Source organism: Ictidomys tridecemlineatus, chromosome 13, assembly GCF_052094955.1.
Source record: "Ictidomys tridecemlineatus isolate mIctTri1 chromosome 13, mIctTri1.hap1, whole genome shotgun sequence".
NCBI lineage: Eukaryota > Metazoa > Chordata > Mammalia > Rodentia > Sciuridae > Ictidomys > Ictidomys tridecemlineatus.
The window spans coordinates 50,635,879-50,659,313 of NC_135489.1; the positions used below are offsets into that span (position 1 = coordinate 50,635,879).

The window sequence follows — 23,435 nt, forward strand, 5'->3', positions numbered from 1 at the left end:
GAGCACTTGCCTCACACAAATAGGACCCTGGGTTTGATCTCCAGCACCGTGAAAATAAACAAAAAAAAAAAAAAAAAACAAACTTTTTTACTCAGTAGAGAAATATTTATTTGTAGAAAATCTATAAATAATATAAGTACATTTTTCACAATCTTAGTGTTTATTTTTTGACATTTTTATGAGAAATATCTTTTAATATTCTTCTTATAAAACAAGCAAAGCTAAACAGTGCTTGAGAAGCAACCCTGAGTTAAATTTAAAACCTTCCAAAACCACTGCATAAACTCAATCCACTGATGCACTAGTTGGCAGTAACTGGATGCTTTCCCCAGATGTAAGACTATACCCGAAGCTACACATTCAAGTCAGACAGGGGCCAGGTAAATAGGTGAGCAGCACAGGCCCTGCAGGTTGATGTCAGGAAAGAGCACAGGCCTTAGCGTACCCAGAGCTTCTGATGATTAAAGAGAAGCAGAAATGTCGACTTCAGTGTAAAATTTCTAATTTTTTAGAATGAGGGATCCATTTTTTTAATAACATCATATAGGGCAAATCAATCACATTCAAATAAGCATATGTGGCCCATAATATATGCTTTCTTAAGTTATTCAATAACACACCTCTTGTCTTCAGTCTAACATCTTACTTCTTTAATTGCAGAGTGTGTGAAATAATATGGAATGTAATAATAAGGAAAATAAAATCCATCTTAAAATTACATGGACAGTCATTTTGGTCACTTACTAGAAGCCCAAATCTTACATGTCTAAGCATACTTGTTGGTAGTAAAAGAAATGAATGAGTTTGAATGAAGAGAGGAAACACTGAGGAAAAGCTCTATTTTAATTAAGGTCAGAGTCAGCACCCAGACTTAAGAGCAACAAAATAATCCACATGTTGAAATTTGAGAACTTCATTTCCCCAACTAGTCCAACCTGGCTGTAAATTTCGAGCAAACATTTCCAAACACTTCCCATCAGGCTTGATGTAGTCTTTTAGAACCTCTGTCCAAAAATAAAAGAGAGAGAGAGAGAGAAAACACAAAAATTACTATTGAGGAAAAAATCAATTTCCTTTTAGCCAGTAAGAGAGGAAAGGATATTTCATTTAAAAAAAATAAAAGCAAATTAATGTCAAGATTTCATCACAGGCCTTACTATTTATAGTCAAAAAATCATTTGAAATAAGCGTCCTTGAGACTGGGAACAATACCAACAGAACTTTCAGTAGTCCTGATTTACTGGTTTTCATTTAGAGATCAGAAATGAGGATTTTAACACCCACGTAGGTGACTTCTCAGTTTTCCGACACTGCTGACATATCCTTTGAGAACTTACTTTATTTTTCAATAAATGTAATCCATGCATGAGAAAGAGCTCTACAGAAACAATAAGAGACAACCAACTTTAAAAATAAAGATAAAATAAAAGTCTCTTTATAGCATATACTTCAGTGAAATGAAGAGTTGGATACAAAATGATACATTCACAACAAATAGATAACTATAGCCCCCTATAGCTATAACTTGGTAGTACTAAAAGCATTCCCTCATGTTCAAATTATAGATCATTCTTCTTTTTTTTTTTTTCCTGTCCCAGGGATTGAACTCGGGGGTACTCCACTACTGAGCCACATCTCCAGCCCTATTTTGTATTTTATTTAAAGACAGGGTCTCCCTGAGTTGCTTAGCACCTCGAAGTTGCTGAGTCTGGCTTTGAACTTTCGATTCTCCTGTCTCAAGCCTCCCAAATTGCTAGGATTACAGGTGTGCGCCACCATGCCCAGCTATAGATCATTCTTTACCAAAATTTCACCATATGATTTCCACAGTTAAGTATTCCCTATTTAGTTCATAACCCACTTGAATCAAATGTATGAAAGATGATATGTCATGAGCTTTGTAATGTTTTGAACAACCAATAAAAAAAGTATTCCCTATTTAATACATATTAATATACTACATTAAAAGTTCTATACTACATTAATTACTACATTAAAAATCTTATTTTGTTGGGGAAAGGTACCTCATATATATGTTCGTTAAACAGCTGTGATCTACACTAAATGAAAGAAAAGAATACCACAGAAGGTTTTTTTATTAACACATGCTCAGTTGGAAGACAGTTATTTAAACCAATTTAATTTTAATCATGTTGTCAGTTAGCTAGTCTACCTAACCGGAATTGGGTATAAAAATAATAATTCAGAAAAGGAACATATTTAAACAAGTAAAAAACATATTTCATAACTGCTTTGTAAAGTTGTGCTTAGAAGAAACCTATCAAATTCCCTCTAGGAAAGATAAGGCTCAGGAATAACTGATATAGGTAAGATTTAAAAGACAATATATCAACACTTTAAGTTTCATAAAGTTCTTCAATTGCTCTCAGAGCAAAATACTTGCTTATTTGCTAAGAGTACTGGTTCTGTTTATCAAAAATCAAGAAGGAATTAAAAATTTTCATTGTCTATAATTCAATTGAACTCAAATTTGGGCTGTGATAGCTTCTAGAAGATGCTGACACAAAGACTTCTAGTACTTTCACATTCATATAATTAAATGCTTTGAAACTTGAAAGAGAATGATTTCCCAAGTCTTAAAGGACAATAATCCTAAATCATTTTTTCATTTCCTCACCCATAAATTTAATGTCTTACCAGCTTCAATTTATATTTAATGTGGCCTAAGGTACAATGAAACAAGATTCTGTTTTTGCTTACATTGTTCAGTTTTTTGGTACAAAGATGTTAGTATCCCTATTTTGGAACTTTAAACTGAAGTCAGTCAGTCAAAAGTGTTCATTATTCTGAGCACCTATTATAATGAGTGCAAAGGAAGAAGAATACCCATGTTTTATAAGTTAATAATCTAACAGAAAAAGATGGCTACGTACTTCGAGTGGAAAAATACAACGTAAACCATTTATTACCATCCTTTCTCAATATAATACATTTTTACATGTATTGTTCTTTCTAGTTGGGGAAAAGAATAAAAAAATAGAAAATCAGAGGTTTTACTGTTAATCACATTTGTTTTATTTCAAAACAAGGCAAAAGAAAGGCTAATTAATGGAAATATATTATTCCTACTAACTTTAAATATCAATTTAAAAATAAATGCAAATAAATTTGCATTTAAAATAAATGTAAAAATCAATTTCGGGGGCTGGGGTTGTGGCTCAGAGGTGAAGCACTGCCCTCGTACATGGTACATGTGAGGCACTGTGTTTAATCCTCACTCAGCACCACATATAAATAAAATAAAGGTATTGTGTCCATCTACAACTAAAAAAAAAATGTTTAAAAAAATCAATTTCACCAGGAGTATGACATACATAGACAATTACATAACATTTATAAATGTTAAAACATACTTCCAACCAATGGAAAGGAAGCAAACAATGCATATCCAAGCATCACTCTTTTGCTCTAGGATGAGGTAGAAGAGGAGAAATGGCCCAAACATCATTGCGTACAATCTCATCAGCTATGTTTCACTCTTCAGATAGAAACTATTAGCACATGACACAGAAAAAGAAGTGGAAATTTCTCTGATATAAAATATGAAAATCAAAATTGTAACTCAAATACATTTATTTCATAATTTTCCTACCTTAAATCCTTCAATTTAAGAATATACATTTTTAATATAGGTTATAAGCCACATCTATTATTGGTTGATCTTTCAACAAGAGATTTCATAAATATATTATTTGAAATGGAATATGCTGCCAATGTGGGACTTCCTCTTTTTTGGTATATTTTACAACAGAAATAACAAATTAAAAAATTTTTCACAAAAACTTGGTGTTTCTAAGAAGCAAAAGAGGAAACATTTCATTTTATGAATGTGCACAGAAAGGTTTAAGAATGCTTAGGTAAAAGTTCTAAGCATTATATATAAAACATGTATTATGCAAATCCCCAGAATTATTACTTCAGAATTAAATAGTAACAATATGCCCAGAAATCTGAAAGTTGCTTTCTGATGGCTTAATTTACAAATTTCTGTAACTAAAATGTATATAATAGCATGAACTAAAAAATAAAGTATTACAAATATTCCTTGTCTGTCACTACTTAACCAATATACGAGTGAGTCACTTAGATTTTTTTCCCAAAAAATATTTTTGTTTTTAAATGTTTTCAATCCAAAAAATATGTTTCTGCTGCTCTCTACTGGGAGTATGGAAGAATTGCATTTCATAGATAAAAGGCTACAATAAAATGCTTCAGTACTAATTTTTCACTATTTTTAAATCTTTTCTCTTAAGAATAATATTTAAATATAACTTTATTCTATTTTTTAAAAACTTATAAAAGTTTAACTATAATTGAATAATGAAAGATCTGGGTTCTTAGTTTGGGGATTTTTTTTAAAGTAAGATATAAGCCCTAAAATAAACACCAAATAAAGTTTGGTATTTACCAAATGATAAAGAAATTCAAATAAGAATGATACATATTAGATTTCCTCCATCTTGTATAACTAATGTCAGAGGTATTTTTTTTCTCAAAGAACAGTACAATCCCATTTTTCACTTGAATCATAAATTTAATGCAGAATTCATACAGTCCAAAGTTTGAATGTGATGATTCACTGAGAAATCCTCCAAGTCAAAGAGCAGATCATGACATAAACATCTGAATATTTCTCCAGTTAAGGAATGCAATAAAGATTCTTTATGGAAGTAATTTAAGTTAACAGAAACCCTGAGTGCTTTCAAAATAATTCTCCTGAGAATTTGTGTTCCCTTTCTTACGTTTGCTAACTTAGGAATTACTCCATAATTCTGCAAAAAATAAGTTGCCTATAGTTTTCCTGAGTGGCAGTTTGTATACAGTTTTAGGTATTTTTTGTTTTGGCTTGGTTTGGTTTTGGTTTTGGTTTTAAGTAGAAATCATCAAATAAATGTGTTCCCAAGTTTGATTATCAAATTCAGAATCTCTCAAGGATTTACATGTCTAAATTTTTAAATTCTCACCCAACAAATTTAGCATTTACTGAACTATGTGCTACAGAATTTTAAATATATTATAACCAATCCTTACAGCTCTGAAATAATAAATATCATTTCTTTGTTTCTCTGTATCTGTCTGTCTCTCCTTGCTTCTCCGTCTGTCTCCCCAACTCCTTTTTTTGGAAAGGACTGAACCCAGGGGCACTTAACCACTGAGCCACATCCCCAGTCCTTTTTATATTTTATTTTGAGATAGGGTCTCGATAACTTGCTTAGGGATTCACTAAACTGATGAGGCTGGCTTTGAACTCACTATCCTCCTGCCTCAGCCTCCCAAACCACTGGGATTACAGGTGTGCCCCACAGCACCTGGCTCATCACTCTCTCTTTAAATGAGGACCATAAGGTAGAGGATTCAAGTAACTTTCCCAAGTATCACAGCCAGGATTAAGCCATGTCCAAGCAACATGTCCTCTTTAAAAACATAAAACTGAGAGTCTCTACCAAATACCAAGGGAATTCTAACCATTATTCTTTTTTTTTTTAATATTTTCTTAGTTATATATGGGCACAATATCTTTATTTTGTTTATTTATTTTTATGTGGTGCTGAGGATCAAACCCAGTGCCTCACATATGAGAGGCAAGCACTCTGTCACTGAGCCACAATACCAGCCCCTAACCATCATTCTTACTACCACTATTCCAAGTTCCTGGTTTTAGAACAAGCAAGAGATTTGAGTATTCTGAAACCAGCATCCTATACTAAAACCTGGTGGTAAAATAAAAGTCCCCAGATGAACTACATCCTCAGATGCCTTCTCAAGCATTCATTCTGTCAAGGCCAATGATGGGGGAGCAACCAATAGTAAGGGGAATATGAAAAATGGTAAAACTGGGTGTTTTGGGGGTGAGCGCTCGCCTACCACGTGTGAGGCACTGGGTTCGGTCCTCAGCACCACATAAAAATAAAATAAAGATAAAAAAATGGTACAACAGGAAAAGCCAAGGTAGTAACTAAGTCTAATCTATTCTCTACTGCATAAATTCTGCTATAAATTTTTAAAATATTACAACAATATTTACCTGATTTAATTTCTAAACCAAATCATTCAACTACTCAGTTCAATCTCTTTTTCAGTTTTTTTTTTCAAAAATCATCACAATTCAATTTTATAAAAACATACCAGCAAGAGGTGGCTTATGAGAATGAAGAATACAGGGCACGCTGACAATTAATTTGTGATCTGGAATGGGGAGAACTTTTGTATCTGTATTCCTAATTAAAATAGAACAAGATAGTTAACTATATTTTAAGGAACATTTTTAAAATTCTATATCACAGTTGCATTGATTCTTTTTTCCCCTTTAAAATAGTATCTGATTTTAGAAAAAATTTTAGAATAGAATCAATGAAGGAAATCAACAATTTAAGAATTGAGATATTTCCTAAAATTTCATTTTCTATTTTTTATAATCAATTACACACTAGATAAAACAAAAGGTAATATAAAATTTCATGTACTATACAATTCATACTTTTCTGCTCTAGGTGATTTCTAGATTTTCAAAAATGTAAAAATAAAAAAAAATCAATGATCATTGTGTTAATAATTCTTACAACCCTAAAAATACATATATACAATTTTTTTTTTTTTGGTAGTGCTGGGGATTGAACCCATGGCCTTGTATATGCAAGGCAAGCACTCTACCAATTGAGCTATATCCCCAACCCCACATGTATACAATTTTGATACATCACCTTTCTTACCTTAATGGTAAAGTAGTTTGTTCTCCAATTCTTCCCAGTATAAGACCTTCATAAGGCTTTTTGTGTGGAGAATCTAAAGGGAACACAAACTCTCCTGAACTGGTGATCTGGTAGAAAGGAGTCAACAAAAAAGGAGTTATTTTTTACCATCACTACAGGCTGAGATATGCTACATTCTTTCTTTCATATTAGGTCTTTAAAGTCTGATGCATATTTTACATTTCACAGAACTAGCCACATTTCAAGTGCTAAAGAGCCACGTGTGGTAATGGCTACCATACTGAAGACTACAAGGGATTTTAAAAAATTCATTTATATAACATTGTTCTGGTTTTGTTCTGAGGATTAAATGCAGCAGGACACTCTACTGCTGAACTACATTCCCAGTCCTTTTTATTTTATTTTGAGAAAGGATCTTGCTAAGTGGCCCAGGCTGACCCTGAACTTCCAATCTTCCTGTCTCAGATTCCTGAATAGCTGGAATTACAGGTATATACCACTATACCAGCACAGTGTCATTAAATACTGTGAAAACTAAAATTGATAAGGAAAAAAGCTGGGTAGTTGATGAGACAAACAATACCCAGTACAGGACTGGCCTCTAGCATTACAAGTTCAGAAATTCAATTATCATTTCATCCTGGGATGACCAGACTCTCAAAATTCATTTCAACCAATCAAGCTAAAAATATAATTTATAATAACAAATCCATCTCTTAATTTATAATGAAGATATGTATTTTCACTGTCAGAGTATTTATATATATTACCTATGAAATTCTTTATACTGAGCAACCACTTTACCTGAACAACCACAGCAGTAATCAGAAAGTCCTTTTATCTTTTCTCTAGGACCAATCAAATACTTCACCTCTCATGCATTGTATTGTATAAATACTGGAAAATTCTTATTCTTCAGATAGCCTTTATACTTTATGATACAACAAATGTGTAATTATTTAATAAATGTTTCCTACAATATATTGTTTTGTTTTCAACTCTAGTCATACTATTTCTTAGTATTCAGTTGAATGTTATTAGCAATGAATAGTCTTGGGTTTTATATATTAACATTTTATTGAGTTCAAGTTCAGAAAATGACCTCTTTCTGACTTTGACCCCAGTGTCTGACCATAACAAAACTATTAGTGGGGGGGCCAAGATGGCAGGCCAGAGGGAGGCAGCATTCTATGTTGCTCCATGACCTGGGACTCAAGTAGTGAGAATATTGCTTCTCTGCAAGCAATATCCCTGCCCCCATGCAGGAATCACCATGCCTGTGCAGGGCTCCAGGCCTCAGTGACAGAGTAAGACTCCCAACTACTTGCCCATGCCATACCTGAGCAAGACCATCAGTGGCGCAGCACCCGCAAAGAACTTTTGGCCACCCACCAGATCAGAAATCACGGACACTGATCCCATGTAGGACACCTGGCAGGTGTGGACCCCCATCTACCAACATGGGGCTCCCCCTGTCACCGCCATCTTGGGACTCTGCAGTACCAGACATAGTCCCCTACAGCGCAGTAGCCTGCCTGCACCTGGAATGTCACACAGTCTCTGAAATCAGCTGACAGCCATACACTGCACACCACAGAGCTTGTCTCTAAACTCATCATCCAACGCCATCGCCCAGCTTGTTGAAAGCAGGTGCCTCCATCGTGGGTCACCTTCATCACCATCTTCAGTGGAGGCAACTCCCAGTTCGGAACTCCAGCTGGCCAGGTACCCAGTTTCTAACTCTCTCCTCTCCCAGCAGCCACTACCCCACCCAGCAGTGACACCCTAGTTACCTTCACCATCCTGAGGATGAAGATACCAGCTAACAACAGACAACCTCACCTATTGGATGAGAAGGGAGGCAGGAAAGATACTGATCTCCAACCAAAACAATCTCTTTTTCTTCCTTCAAGATTTTTTTTTCTTTCTTCTCCCTCTCTATTCTCCTACCCTCACATATCCAACATATGTTAAAACAAGTACTTTACATGAATTAGGATTTTGAGGACTGGGACATCTGAAGAGTATATTACAGTCGTATTGTATTTTTTTTCTTTTTTCTTTTTTCCCACCAATTTCTACTATTTTAACATTTTTTATTTTTCTTAATATATATGTATGTTTGTTTTATATACTCAACTGTCTTCCCACTTATCTACCCAAAATTACCTTCTCCCCCTTCTCCTACTACTAATCTTCTTCTTTAGATTTCTCTTTCACACTTCCTAAGATATAATAACTGTATATCCTCACCTCCTACCTCCCCAGCACATCATCCTATTCCTCTTCTTTGTCCACCATCAGAATATGTAAACCCGCTTACAAATCTACTGAGTATATTGTAGATAATATTTGAATTCACTATTTTTGTACATTGTGACCAAACTGTAAACATCTTAATAGCAAACATTTGTTTTTAGGGTGTATATTTTTTATATTGGGACCTGTTAACATTATCCTTCACCTCAAAGGAGAAGTATTGGATCCCTACAGGGGCACAATAAGCCTCTAGACTAAAAACATTAACGCCTCGCATCCACAGTGCTAGAAGGGAAGACACACAAGCAATATGAAAAGACAAGGGAAGAAAGTGTCCCAAACAAACCAAGATACCACATTATCAGAATCCATGGCAAGCAGAGCAGAAGAAATGACAGAGAAGAAGTTCAGGATGTACATTACTAAAGTGTCCTGCAAATTAAAGGATGATATAAGAGAGCAAATACAGGCAGCAAAAGATCATTTTGACAAAGAGCTACATAAACAAATACAGAAATGCATTTGATTTACGGATATTGATTTTATATACTGCTACTTCACTGAATTTATTTAATTAATTCTAGAAGTTTTCTGGTGAAGTTTTTTGGATCCTCTAAGTATAGAATCATGTCATCAGAAAATAATGATAGTTTGAGTTCTTCTTTTCCTATTCATATCACTTTGATTTCTTCTGTCTAATTGCTCTGGCTAGAGTTTCAAATGCATTTCTATTCATCAGTGATGAATCCTCTGAAAGAGAAATTAGGAAAACTACCACATTCAAAATAATAAAATACTTAGGAATCAATATAACAGAAGAGGTGAAAGACCTCTAGAATGAAAACTATAGAACACTAGAGAAAGAAAGAGCATGCTCTTAGATAGACAAAATTAATATTGTCAGAATGGCCATACTACTCAAAGACTACACAGATTCAATGCAATTTCAATTAAAACCCCAATGTCATTCCTTATAGAAATAGAAAAAGCAATCAGGAAATTCATTGGGAAAAATAAGAGACCTACAGTAGCCAAAGCAATTCTTACTAAGAAGAGTAAAGCAGGTGGGATCATAATATCAGACCTTAAACTAAACTACAAAGCTAGAGTAACAAAAATGGCATAGTATTGGCACCAAATAGACACACAGACCAATAGAACAGAATAGAAGACACAGAGACAAACCCGTATAAATATAGTTATCTCATACTAGACAAAGGAGCTGAAAACATACATTGGCAAAAAGACAGCCTCTTCAACAAATGGTGCTGGGAGAACTGGAAATCCATAGCAGTAAAATGAAAATAAACTCCTCTCTCTCACCATGCACAAAACTCAAAGTGAATCAAGGACCTAGGAATTAGACCAGACCCTATGCCTAGTAGAGGAAAAAGTAGACCCAAATATTCATCATGTCAGAGTAGGCCCCATCTTCCATAACAAGACTCCTAAAGCAAAAGAAATAAAATCAAGAATTAATAAATGGGATGGATTCAAACTAAAAATCATCTTCTCAACAAAAGAAACAATCAATGAGGTGACAAGACAGCCTACAATTTGGGAGTACATTTTTGCCACACACACACACATCAGATAGAGCTCTAATTTCCAGGATATATACAGATCTAAAAAATCTAAACACACACACACACACACACACATACACACACACAAATAAATAAATAAATAAAAATAACCCGATCAATAAATGGTTCAAGGAACTGAACAGACACTTCTCAGAAGAACAATTGATCAACAAATGTATTAGAAAACGTTCAACATCTCTAGTAATTAGAGAAATTCAAATCAAAACTACTCTAAGATTGCATCTCACACCAGTCAGAAAGGCAGTTATATAGAATACAAATAATCAAATGTATGAAAGATGATATATCATGAGCTCTGTAATATTTTGAACAATCAATAAAAAATAGAATACAAATAATAATAATTGTTGGCGAAGCTGTGGAGGAAGAGTTACACTTATACATTGCTGGTGGGAGTGCAAATTGGTTCAACTAACATGGAAAGCAGTATGGAGAATCCTTGGAATACTGGGAATGGAACAATCATTTGACCCAGCTATCCCACTCCTCAGTCTATACCCAAAGGACTTAAAATTAGCATATTATAATAATGCAGCCACATCAATATTTATAGCAGCTCAATTTGCAATAGCCAAATTGTGGAAACAAAAATTGCCCTTCAATATATGGGTAAAAAAACTATATTATATATACACAATGGAATATTACTCAGCATTAAAAGAGAATGCAATATGGCATTTGCAGGTAAATGGATGGAGTTGGAGAATATCATGCTAAGCGAAGCAAGCCAATTCCAAAAAACCAAAGGCCAAATGTTCTCTTTGATAAGTGGGTGATGGTTCATACTGGGGGAGGGAATGGAGAGAATGGAGGAACTCTGATGGGTAAATGGTGGGGGGATAATGGGGGCAGGAAAGATGGTAGAATGTGATGAACATCATTACCCTAGGTACATGTATGTCTGCACATATAGTGCAATGCTACAGAGAAATGAAAAGTTATGCTGCAATTGTGTACAATGAATCAAAATACATTCTGCTGTCATCAATATACCTAATTAAAATTAATTAATCAATTAAAAAATTTTAAAAAAAAACAAATACAGCAAGCAAAGATTACTTCAATAGGGAGATAGAGGTCCTAAAAAAAAAAAAAAAACAGAAATCCTTGAAATGAAAGAAACAATAAACCAAATTTAAAGTTCAAATGAAAGCATCACCAACAGATTAGACCACTTGGAAGACAAGACCTCAGACAATGAAGACAAAATATATCATCTTGGAAAGAATGTAGACCACACAGTAAAAATGATAAGAAACCATGAGTAGAACATTCAAAAAATATGGAATGGCATGAAAAGACCAAATTTAAGAGTTATTGGGATAAAGGAAGCAAAGAGTTCCAAACCAAAGAAATTAACAACTTATTCAATGAAATAATATAAGAAAAAATTCCAAACATGAAGAATGAATTGGAAAACCAAATTCAGGAGGCCTACAGGATGCCAAATGTACAAAATCAAATCAGATCCACACCAAGGGACATTATAATGGAAATACCTAACATGCAGAATAAGGAGAGAATATTAAAAGCCAAAAGAGAAAGGAATCAGATTACATATAGGGGGAAACCAATTAGATTACGTGCAAATTTTTCAGCCCAGATCCTGAAACATATCAACAAATACAAAGCTCTGAAAGAAAATGGATGTCAACCAAAAATCTTGTATCTAGCAAAATTAAGCTTTAGATTTGATGATGAAATAAAAATCTTCCATGATAAACAAAAGTTATAAGAATGTACAACTTGAAAGTCTGCCATGAAAAGGAAATGAAAATCAGGAAAGGGAGGAATTACACTAGAGGAAAAACTAATCAAAAGAGAAACCAAGTTAAGTTAAATACCAAAAATAAACAAAAATGGGTGGGAATACAAATCATGTCTCAATAATAACCCTGAATGTTAATCACCTAAATTCACCAATCAAAAGACATGGTCTGTCAGAATGGATTTTAAAAAAAAGATCCAACAATATGCTACCTCCAAGAGACTCATCTCATAAGAAAAGACACCCACAAACTGAAGGTGAAGGGTTGGGAAAAATCATACCACTCACATGGACAGTGTAAGCAAGCAGGGATTTCCATTCTCATATCAAATAAAGTAGACTTCAAGTCAAAGTTAATCAAAAGGGATAAAGAAGGACATTTCACACTGCTTAAAGGAACCAGTCATGAACAATTATAAATTTATATGCCCGAAACAATGGACATCTATGTTCATCAAACAAACTCTTGTCAAGTTTAAGAGTCAAATAGACCACAGCACAATAATTCCGGGTGACTTTAACCCACCTCTTTCACCACTGGATAAATTGTCCAAACAAAAGCTAAACAAAGAAACTGCAGAACTCAATAATACAGTCAATAACTTAGACTTAAAACTGACATATACAGAATATTTCATCCTTCAATGAGAGAATACACTTTCTTCTCAGCAGCCCATGGATCCTTCTCTAAAATAGACCATATATTATGCCACAGAGCAATTCTTAGCAAATAAAAAAAAAGTAGAGATACTACCCTGTATTCTATCAGATTATAATGGAATGAAATTAGAAATCAATGTTGGTGTAGCTTTAAAAAAAAGCTACTCCAACACTTGGAGACTAAATAATATGCTACTGAATGAACAATGGGTTGTAAAAGACATCAAGGAGAAGATTAAAAAATTCTTAGAGGTGAATGAGAACACAGATTCAATGTATCGAAATCTCTGGGACACTATGAAGGCAGTACCCAGAGCAAAGTTCATTGCATGGAGTTCAATCCTTCAAAGAAGAAAAAGTCAACAAATAAATGACCTAACATTACATCTCAAAGCCCTAGAAAAAGAAGAACAAATCAACACCAAAAGCAGCGGAAGACAGGAAATAATTAAAGCTGAATTCAATGAAATTGAAACAAAAGAAACAATTGAAAAAATTGACAAAACAAAAAGTTGGTTCTTTGAAAAAATAAAATTGACAACCCCTTAGCCATGCTAACAAAGAGAAGAAGAGAGAAAACTGAAATTACTAACATACGTGATGAAAAAGGAAATATCACAAGACAGTACAGAAATACAAGAAGATAATCAGAAATTATTTTGAAAGCTTGTACTCCAATAAAAATAGAAAATATCGATGGCATTTACAAATTTCTAGTCATATGTTTTGCCCAAATTGAATCAGAATGATATACACAATTTAAACAGATCAATTTCAAGCAAGTAAATAGAGGACGTCATCAGAAGCCTACCAACCAAGAAAAGCCCAAGACCAAAGGGATACAGAGCAGGGTTCTACAAGACCTTTAAAGAAGAACTAATACTAATACTCTTCAATTTATTTCAGGATATAGAAAAGGAGGGAACACTTCCTAACTCATTCTATGAGGCCAATATCACCCTGATTCCAAAACCAGACAAAGACACATCAAAGAAAAAAAACTTCAGACCAATATCTCCAATGAACATAGATGCAAAAATTCTCAATAAAATTCTGGCAAATCGAATACAAAAACATATCAAAATGAGTGCACCATGATCAAGTGGGGTTCATCCCAGGGATGCAAGGTTAGATCAACATACGGAAATCAATAAATGTAATTCATCACATCAATAGACTTAAAGATAAGAACCACATGATCATCACAATAGATGCAGAAAAAGCATTTGATAAAATATAGCATCCCTTTATGTTCAAAACACTAGAAAAATTAGGGACACACAGTAATATATCTCAACATTGTAAAAGCTACCTATGCTAAGCCCCAAGCCAACATCATTCTAAATGGAGAAAAATTTAAAGCATTCCCTTTAAAAACTGGAACAAGACAGGGATGCCTTCTCTCACCACTTCTATTTAACATAGTTCTTGAAAAACTGGCCAGAGCAATTAGATGAAAGAACTTAAAGGGATACAGATAGGAAAAGAAGAACTCAAATTAGCACTATTTGCAGACAATATGATTCTATACCTAGAAACCCCAAAACATTCCACCAGAAAACTAGAACTAGTAAATGAATTCAGCAAAGTAGCAGGACACAAAATCAACACCCATAAATCAAAGGCATTTCTGTATATCAGTGACAAATACTCTGAAAGGGAAATAAGGAAAACTACCCCATTTACAATAGCCTCAAAAAAAATAAAATAAAATACTTTGGAATCAACTTAACAAAAGAAGTGAAAGACAACTTTACAACGAAAACTACAGAACACTAAAGAAATAAATTTAAAAAGATCTTAGAAGATGGGAAGACCTCCCTTGCTCTTGGATAAGCAGAATTAATATTGTCAAAATAACCATACTTCCAAAAGCACTATACAGATTTAATGCAATTCCAATCAAAATCCCAATGACATTCCTCATAGAAATAGAAAAAGCTATCATGAAATTAATCTGTAAAAATAAGAGACCCATAATAGCTAAAGCAATCCTTAGCAAGAAGAATGAAGCAGGTAGCATCACTATACCAGAACTTAAACTATTCTATAGAGCAACAGTAACAAAAACAGCATGGTATTGGCACCAAAATAGACTGGTAGACCAATGGTACAGAATAGAGGACACAGAAACTAACCCATATAATTACAGTTATCTTATGTTAGACAAAGGTGCCCAAAACCTACATTGGAGAAAGGATAGCCTCTTCAACAAATGGTGCTGGGAAAACTGGAAATCCATATGCAACAAAATGAAATTAAACCCCTATCTCTCACCATGCACAAAACTCATTAAACCTGAGACCCTGTGTCTAACAGAAGAAAAAGTCGGCCCAAATCTCCATCATATTGGTTTAGGCCCCTACTTCCTTAATAAGACACCTAGAGTGCAAGAATTAAAATCAAGAATTAATACATAAGATGGATTCAAACTAAAAACCTGCTTCTCAGCAAAAGAAAGATAGAGCACTAATCTCTAGGGTACATAAAGAATTCAAAAAGCCAAATACCAAAAAAAAAAAAAACCAAATAACCCAATCAATAAATAGACCAAGGAACTAAACAGACACTTCTCAGAGGTGATATACAATCAATCAACAAATATATGAAAACATGTTCAACATCTCTAGCAATTAGAGAAATGCAAATCAAAACTACTCTAAGATTTCACCTCACTCCAGTCAGAATGAAAACTATTAAGAACACAAACCATAAGTGTTGGCGGGGATGTGTGGAAAAAGGCACATTCATACACTGCTGGTGAGACTGCAAATTGGTGCAGCCAATCTGGAGATTCCTTGGAAAACTGGGAATGGAACCACCATTTGACCCAGCTGTCCCACTCCTGGGTCTATACCCAAAGAACTTAAAAACAGCATACTACAGGGACACAGCCACATCAGTGTTTATAGCAGCACAATTCACAATAGCTGAACTGTGAAATCAACCTAGATGCCCTTCAGTAGATGAATGGATAAAGAAAATGTGGTATATATACACAATGGAATATTACTCAGCAATGAAAGAATAAACTCATGGCATTTTCAGGTAAATAGATGGAGATGGAAAAGATAATGCTAAGTGAAGTTAGCCAATCCCAAAAAACCAAATGCCGAATGTTTTCTCTGATATAAGGAAGCTGAGTCATAGTGGGGTTGGAAGGGAGAGCATGGGAAGATTAGCAAACTCTAGATAGGGCAAAGGGGAAGGAGGAGAAAGAAGGAGGCAAGGGGTGTAAAAATGATGGTGGAATGAGATGGACATCATTACCCTAAGTACATGTATGAAGACATGAATGGTGTAAATATACTTTGTATACAACCAGAGATATGAAAAATTGTGCTCTGTATGTGTAATATGAATTGTAATGCACTCTTCTGTCATATATAACAAATTAGAATAAAAAACTTTTTAAAAAGTATTAGGGCCAGGGATATAGCTCAGTGGTAGAGCATTTGTTTAGCATGAGTAAGGCAATGAGGAGGAGAAAGATGCAGCAGGGATAGAAGGAGGAGGAGGAAGAGGTAGAAGAAGGATGAGAAGGAGGAGGGAGAGGAGGAAGAGGAGGAGGAGGAGGAGGAGGAGGAGGAGGAGGAGAAGGAGAAAAACTATCAAAATGTGCTTTGTGGAAAGGGATGTTACATTCCCATCATGGTTCTTTATCAATTCAACCAAAACCACAAATAGAGTATGTCATGAGAGCAAAAATACTACTAAATATTTGCTTTACCAATTCTTATAAAATAGGTAGGTACAAATAGTCAATATACACAGCTTTTAGAAGATATTCCAATGGACTAAGAAAGCCCATAAAAATGCAACTCTATGACTGGTGTTATGGCTCTTGCCTAGCATGTGCTAGGTACTGGGTTCGATTCTCAGCATCCACTGACAACTAAGAAAATATTTTTTAAAAATGCAACTCTACTGTGTCTAAAATAATATAATAGCTATATTAATAATAAACATTGAATTGGTTATAACTTATCTTTTTTATGTCAGGAGGGCTTTTATGGAATTCACAGTCAATATATTTTTTAAAGTATATCCAATGAACTCTGAACTAAAACATTGCTTTTTCTACAATTTTTATTTGTATTCGTGTAGCAGGCAGCAAAATATTAAGGATCATTCAACCAATAAGATGGAACCATTTCTTTTAAAAAATAGACTCAGGCCAGGCACAGTGGTACACACCCACAATCCCTATAACTCAGGAGGCTGAGGCAGGAAGAATGCAAAGTTCAGAGCCAGCCTCAACAGATTAGCAAGGCACTTAGCAACTGAGCAAGATCCTGTCTCTAAAATATAAAAAAGGCACTCTTGGGTTCAAGCCTCAGTATCAAATATATACATATATATATACACATACATATATACACATACACATATATATATACATACATATTTATATATACATGTATATATGTACATATATATATGTACGTGTATACACACACACTCATATAGGGGCTGAGGATGTGGCTCAGGGATTAAACACTCCTGGATTCAATCCCTGTACTAAAAAAAACAAAATAAAATAGGCTCAGTAGTATGTAAGACACTAAGAACCTAAGTTAAAATTTAGTTTTCACTTTTAAGTTTCTTCATTATGGATCCTCTCGTTCTCATTATAATGGTTATCTTTGCTATTTTCTGCCCTCATACCCAGAAACAATAGAGAATAGGGGATAGAGGGACATGACACAAAGCATAACTAAAATTGTGGGTAAGTAAGTGGAAGAAGAAAAAGGGTAACATTCTTTATGTTTGGTAATAGACTTCCAAATTTCTTGTTTGTTGTCCTTTAAACAAGAGATATCAGAGCTTTTAAATTTTTTGTTCTGCAAATTGACCAAATTATATTGTTATATTGTGCACATGTAAAAATATGTAACACTGAATCCCACTATTGTGTATAATTATAATTTACCAATATAGTTTTTTTTTTTTTAAACTTCATTCTGCCATCTCCCTGATGACTTCTCAAGGCCAACAGTTTGGGACTCTACTATAAAAAGACAGACTCTAAAAGAACAAATAAAAATTAATTAATTAAGTTTTTAAAAAGACACACCAAAAAAAGACATGGTAAAAGCATTGAGAATAGGCAGATGTAGGTGTTTTCAAGTTGCAAAGCATAAGTTCTCATTAGATCCTGTTGAAGGAGCACAACAGTGAGATGTTAAGCATTAAAAAGTAGGTATTATTTTTATGTGACCTATACATCACACTATATTAACAAATAAATTAACTTCTGAACTTACTTTTACCCAATGCCATTCAGCAATTATCTCCACAGACCAAGAAGGATAAAGTTCTTCCTTAATAAAACGTACATGCTTCTGTCTGTTGGTCACCCAAGTAACAACAAGGCAATTTGGAGCAGCCAGTTTCGGAATAGGTATTTGCTTTATTTGCAGTGGCGATAAATAACTGTACCTAAAAATACACAGAAAAAATATGACCAAAATTCACAGCAAAAAAAGAAGAGCAGGGAAAGACTTAGATAACATTGGCCCCATTACAAGCCTATTCTAGCTATTTATTTGTGTAGCTAAATATGAAGCCAGAGTGCCACCTGGTGGGCATATTATTACCCAAAAGTAAAAACTGACTTTATTTTTCTTTGACAAAATTGCCAGACTGTATTGTTTTTTAATCATTTCCAGTCACATAATATAACCCAAAAGCCCTGCACAAAATGCTGACCCCTCAAGTCACCTATCTTCTCACACAATCTCATCTCCTTTCCACTATATTTTCAACCCCCAATTGATCATCCTGTTTCTTTCTTCCTTTCCAATCAATTCCACTGAGCTCTGTGAAGCCCTCAGACTTTCATTTTAAAAGTAATCCATTGTCTTGGAACCTACTGCCATTAAAAGTAGAAAGTCTAGTTTGTATTAACAGAACACTATTAGCTGTATGATACCCAATCAAGTGAATATGCCCCCTTCTGTAACATCCAACACATGCAACAGGAGGGGAAAAATCAAGTATCCTGATTCATGGCTACCTCTAGCCCCTATCACACCCATCTTAGCATAAAATGTCCTTCTCTTTGAGACACATGCTATCCAGCTCTGCTACACTAATGCTCCTTACTGAATCCATTTCATCCTCACTCTCCATATTCAGTGATGATTTAAGCTCTGAGATCCTTCTGCCTCACCAAGACATTATCCTAGACAATTTCAGAGCATAGCCCATATCATGTACATGCCTCAACTATACTTTATCTAAACAAACAGAATTGTATTCACCCTACTTCAGTAGTCTACTGTGATGCAATAACCTAGACTTTACCATGACACTTACTTCATCTCTGAAACCAATCACATTAATCTCTTGCCTCCTATCATTTACCTATTCTTGGACCTTAATCAAAGAATCCAGTGCCCTATTCCTCCCCTTTCAGTTTCTTCCTGGCCATACTTCATCTTCCACAGACTACCAATCACTTCCTTAACTTTTCTCTAGTAACCTCAACTCCCATCCCCAACCACTCTACCCTTCAACCTCAAAGTTCCTGCAAACCTTCTATCTTAAATCCTTGTAATTCAATTTTTTCATACAGGGAAAATCATATAAAGACAAATATAGAAATTGGGTCACTAAAATTCTCAGTTTCTCAAAACTATTCGTAATTTTACTAATTATCCTTCATCAAGTACTCCAGACCCCCAACACTTTTCAGATTTGTCAAAACTTATTCTTGGCAGATGAAGCTAATTCATATAACAATAATAATAAAAGTCTTTAGGTTCCTTCAACTGCCCAATCCTCTCTCCCTTCCTTTTTATGCCTTTATTTATCTATTTCTATAGAATGACTTGACTTATGAAAGTTTATCCCTCCAGATGGGTTCACTTATTCCCATATTTTAGTATCTTGTCAGGCCAGATATCCCCTCCTTCTGTATTCCAATCTCTCTACTAGTTCTTTACTACTAATCTATAAATATGCTTATATTATTCAATTTAAAAAGAAGAAAGCAGAGAGAAGAGGGAAGCCAAAGAGAGGAAGAAAAGCAAAGGAAAGAGAAGGGGGGAAGTGGGAAAGGAAGGATGGAGTAAAGAAAAAAGAAATTCCCTTAATTCAATCTCCTGTTTAAGCTAAAAACCGATTTTCACTTAGTCTTTCCACTCTTCCTCCTTTTACTCCTCAGTCAGCTCCAATAAGGCTTCTACTGCTTTTTCTGCTCTGAAAAAAGCTAACTGGCCTCCCAACTGCAAATGCAATGAACACTGGAATCTAGCTCTAATGCAAGGCAACTATACAATGTCAGGAATAATCGATCAATAGTTCTAAAATAAAAAGTCACAAAAATTCTTTGCCTTGCATCTTTTTTTTTTTTTTTTAGTTGTAGATGGACACAATACCTTTATTTTATTTATTTATTTTTATGTGGTGCTGAGGATTGAATCCAGGGCTAAGGCAAGCGCTCTAGCACTGAGCCACAACTCCAGCCCTTTGTCTAGCACCTTTAAAAGAAAAATATCCTGTTCACACAGTTCATAAACAAAAAGCATAAGGAAGGGCAGATAACTATGGAGAATAAGAAATTTCAGATAAAATTTAAGTCAAACTAGGAATTGTTTAATCAAGAAACTGAAGAGTAGGAGGAAACACAAGTGAATACATTCACTAGAACTAAAGGGAAAAATTCTTAAAAGCTTTTAAAACACTACTAAAAGGAAAGCTTGTCTTAGTAACTAACTGAACTTACCATCACAAGAGAAACAAAAACTAAAAATACATCATAAATTAAATTAAAAATATAAACAAATATAAGAATCAATAAGAAAAATTCATTCATAGCAGGTTATTGAGGAAAATTGGAAATATTATGCACATATTTCTAAATTTTAGAATCAGATACAAAAGAAGGCAAAGTTTTTGTCCTTTGACAATACTGCCCAGGGTTATAGAAATAATCCTGAAATGGTTTAGGCAGTAGCCTTATAACAAGTAAAAATTATATATATTTTTTGTTTGTTTTGTCTCTTGGTACCAGGGATTGAATCCAGGGGCATTTTGCCACTGAGCCACATCCCCAACCCCTTTTATTTTTTATTTTGAAATAGAGTCTCACTAAGTTGTTTAGGATCTTGCTAAATTGTTGAGGCTGGTCTTGACCTTACTATCCTCCTCCCTCAGTCTCTGAGTGACTGGGATTTCAGGTATGCACCACCACACCCAGCAAAATACATTACTCTTAACATTCCAGTGCAGTTAAAGAGAATCATCTAATTAAGGAATTAAAACTTAAAAATTACTTAACGCATTTTAGTAGTTACAGGTAACCTGAATCATAATGTTTATAGTATATTAAATTAGAATGTAAAAAGGACTATAGTTTTTTAATATTTTTTTTAGTTATACATGGACACAATATCTTTATTTTGTTCATTTATTTTTATGTGGTGCTGAGGATAGAACCCACGGTCTCACACATTCGAGGCAAGCGATCTACCGCTAAGCCACAACCCAGCCCATACAGTTTTTTTTTTAATATTTATTTTTTAGTTATAGTTGGTCACAATACCTTTATTTGTTTATTTATTTTATGTGATGCTGAGGATCAAACCCAGGACCTCACTTGTGCTAAGTGAGTGCTCTACCACTGAGCCACAACTCTACCCCAGGACTATAGTTTTTAGGAAGCATATCTAGTAGATAATTCATTTCCACTTACCTATTACTTCTTTTAACTGATTTATTCTGCCATGGTGGATCTATCACAATTACATCGAATGTTTTCCTACCTGAAATCAAAGACAATTTCAGAACCCTCTGTATATGAGTACTTTAAAGATGCAGCTCAGTGAAAGAAGACATAATTAAGCATATATGAGGCCCTGGGTTCATTTCCAATAACCAAAAAAAATAAAAACTAACAATGTACTTTCATTAATAACACAAATATGACGGAATGCAAAAAAAGTTTTATAGTATTTATTCAAATATACTAATTTATCTTTAAAAATTAGTATTCCCCTTATAATTTAGGATCTCAGATTTTAATATAATTTCTCCCACTACTAACTATTTTGTTTTTGCAGTACTGGGGATTAAACCCATGGGTGCTATACCACTGAGCTATACCTCCCTTTTTTACTTATTTTTTTTTAATATTTATTTTTTAGTTTTCGGCAGACACAGTATCTTTATTTGTATGTGGTGCTGAGGATCAAACCCAGGCTGCAGGCACGCCAGGCGAGCGCGCTACCGCTTGAGCCACATCCCCAGCCCTTTACTTATTTTTTTAAACATTTCTTTTTTAATTGTAGTTGGACACAATACCTTTATTTTATTTATTTTTATGTGGTGCTGAGCATCAAACCCAGGGCCTTGCACATGCTAGGCGAGCACTCTAAAGCTGAGCCACAACTTCAGCCCATACTTACTTATTTTTGAAACAAGGTTCTCACTAAGTTGCTCAGACTGACCTTGAACTTAGGATCCTCTTACTTCAGCCTCCAAAGTTGCTGGTATTATAGGCACGCAACACCACACCTATCTCACTTCCACTTTTTACAGACACTACCTACAGATGACTACAGCTCACTAAGCTGGATGCTAATAATTTGTAAATTCCCCATAAATTTTAGCAACCACATGAATATGTTCCTTTCAAATTAAGGTGACTTTTTTTTACTTTACATTTTTTAATTTTTTATTTTGAAATTTCAGTCTTATATTTGCTATACTAATCATAGTAAAATTTTGCCATTTATCTACTAATTTTTTTTTCCTTGTCCAAAATCAAAATTAAATTACCATGTCTCCTAAATATCCTCCAATCCAGCAAAATTCTTTCTTAAGTCTTTTATGACTTTGAAATTTTTAAAGGATAGAGGCCAGTTATTTTATAGAATTTTATAGAATGTCCCTCAATTTGGGTTTGGTATTTCCTCATAATTAAATTTAGGTTATTTATATTCAACAAGAGTACCATCAAAGTAATGCCTCAGCACCTTATCAGAAAAATATGTGTTATAGGATGTGAAAATGGCTTACCAATATTACTTTACATAACTGGATTAAAGTATTATTGCCAGACTTCTCCAGTTTTTCCCTTGTAATAGACAAGTATCTTGTGGAGACATACTTTAAGATCATGAAAACATCCTGTGCTTCATCTTTTCACCCATTCTCTTGACATCCAATTATTATTATGGTATTTGTCAAATAGAAATTTCTAGTTCCAGCATTCAATCCACATTAATTAACTGTAATTTTACCGTAGGGAGGAACGCTCTCTTTTCCCCCTTTTATAAATATATTTTTGTAAACCTAAAATCTCATAAGTAATAAAAGGGTACATTTACAATAAATATTAGAGTAACAAAGACTAAAAAAGAATGGGAAAAAATGTTCAAAGTAGCATGATTTTCTCATTAA

General features: G+C 34.1%; 1 protein-coding gene across 9 annotated transcripts in view; it reads right to left on the minus strand.

Moving 5' to 3' along the window:
* Nucleotides 1-825: 825 nt before the first annotated feature.
* Nucleotides 826-23,435, minus strand: part of Mettl4 (methyltransferase 4, N6-adenosine) — a 29,095-nt gene continuing 6,485 nt past the window's right edge. For 7 of the 9 annotated variants that reach the window (XM_021734450.3, XM_005337122.5, XM_021734447.3 and 4 more), the window contains 5 exons: nt 21,727-21,796; nt 18,293-18,467; nt 6,732-6,838; nt 6,148-6,239; nt 826-1,004 (listed from right to left, as the gene is read on the minus strand). In XM_021734450.3, coding sequence (XP_021590125.1) covers nt 859-1,004; nt 6,148-6,239; nt 6,732-6,838; nt 18,293-18,467; nt 21,727-21,796 — 590 coding nt within the window. In that variant the 3' untranslated portion in view covers nt 826-858. Of the gene's footprint in view, nt 1,005-3,374; nt 3,513-6,147; nt 6,240-6,731; nt 6,839-18,292; nt 18,468-21,726; nt 21,797-23,435 lie in introns of all 9 variants that reach the window. The other 2 variants (XR_013429665.1, XM_078030321.1) reach the window with 2 other exon arrangements.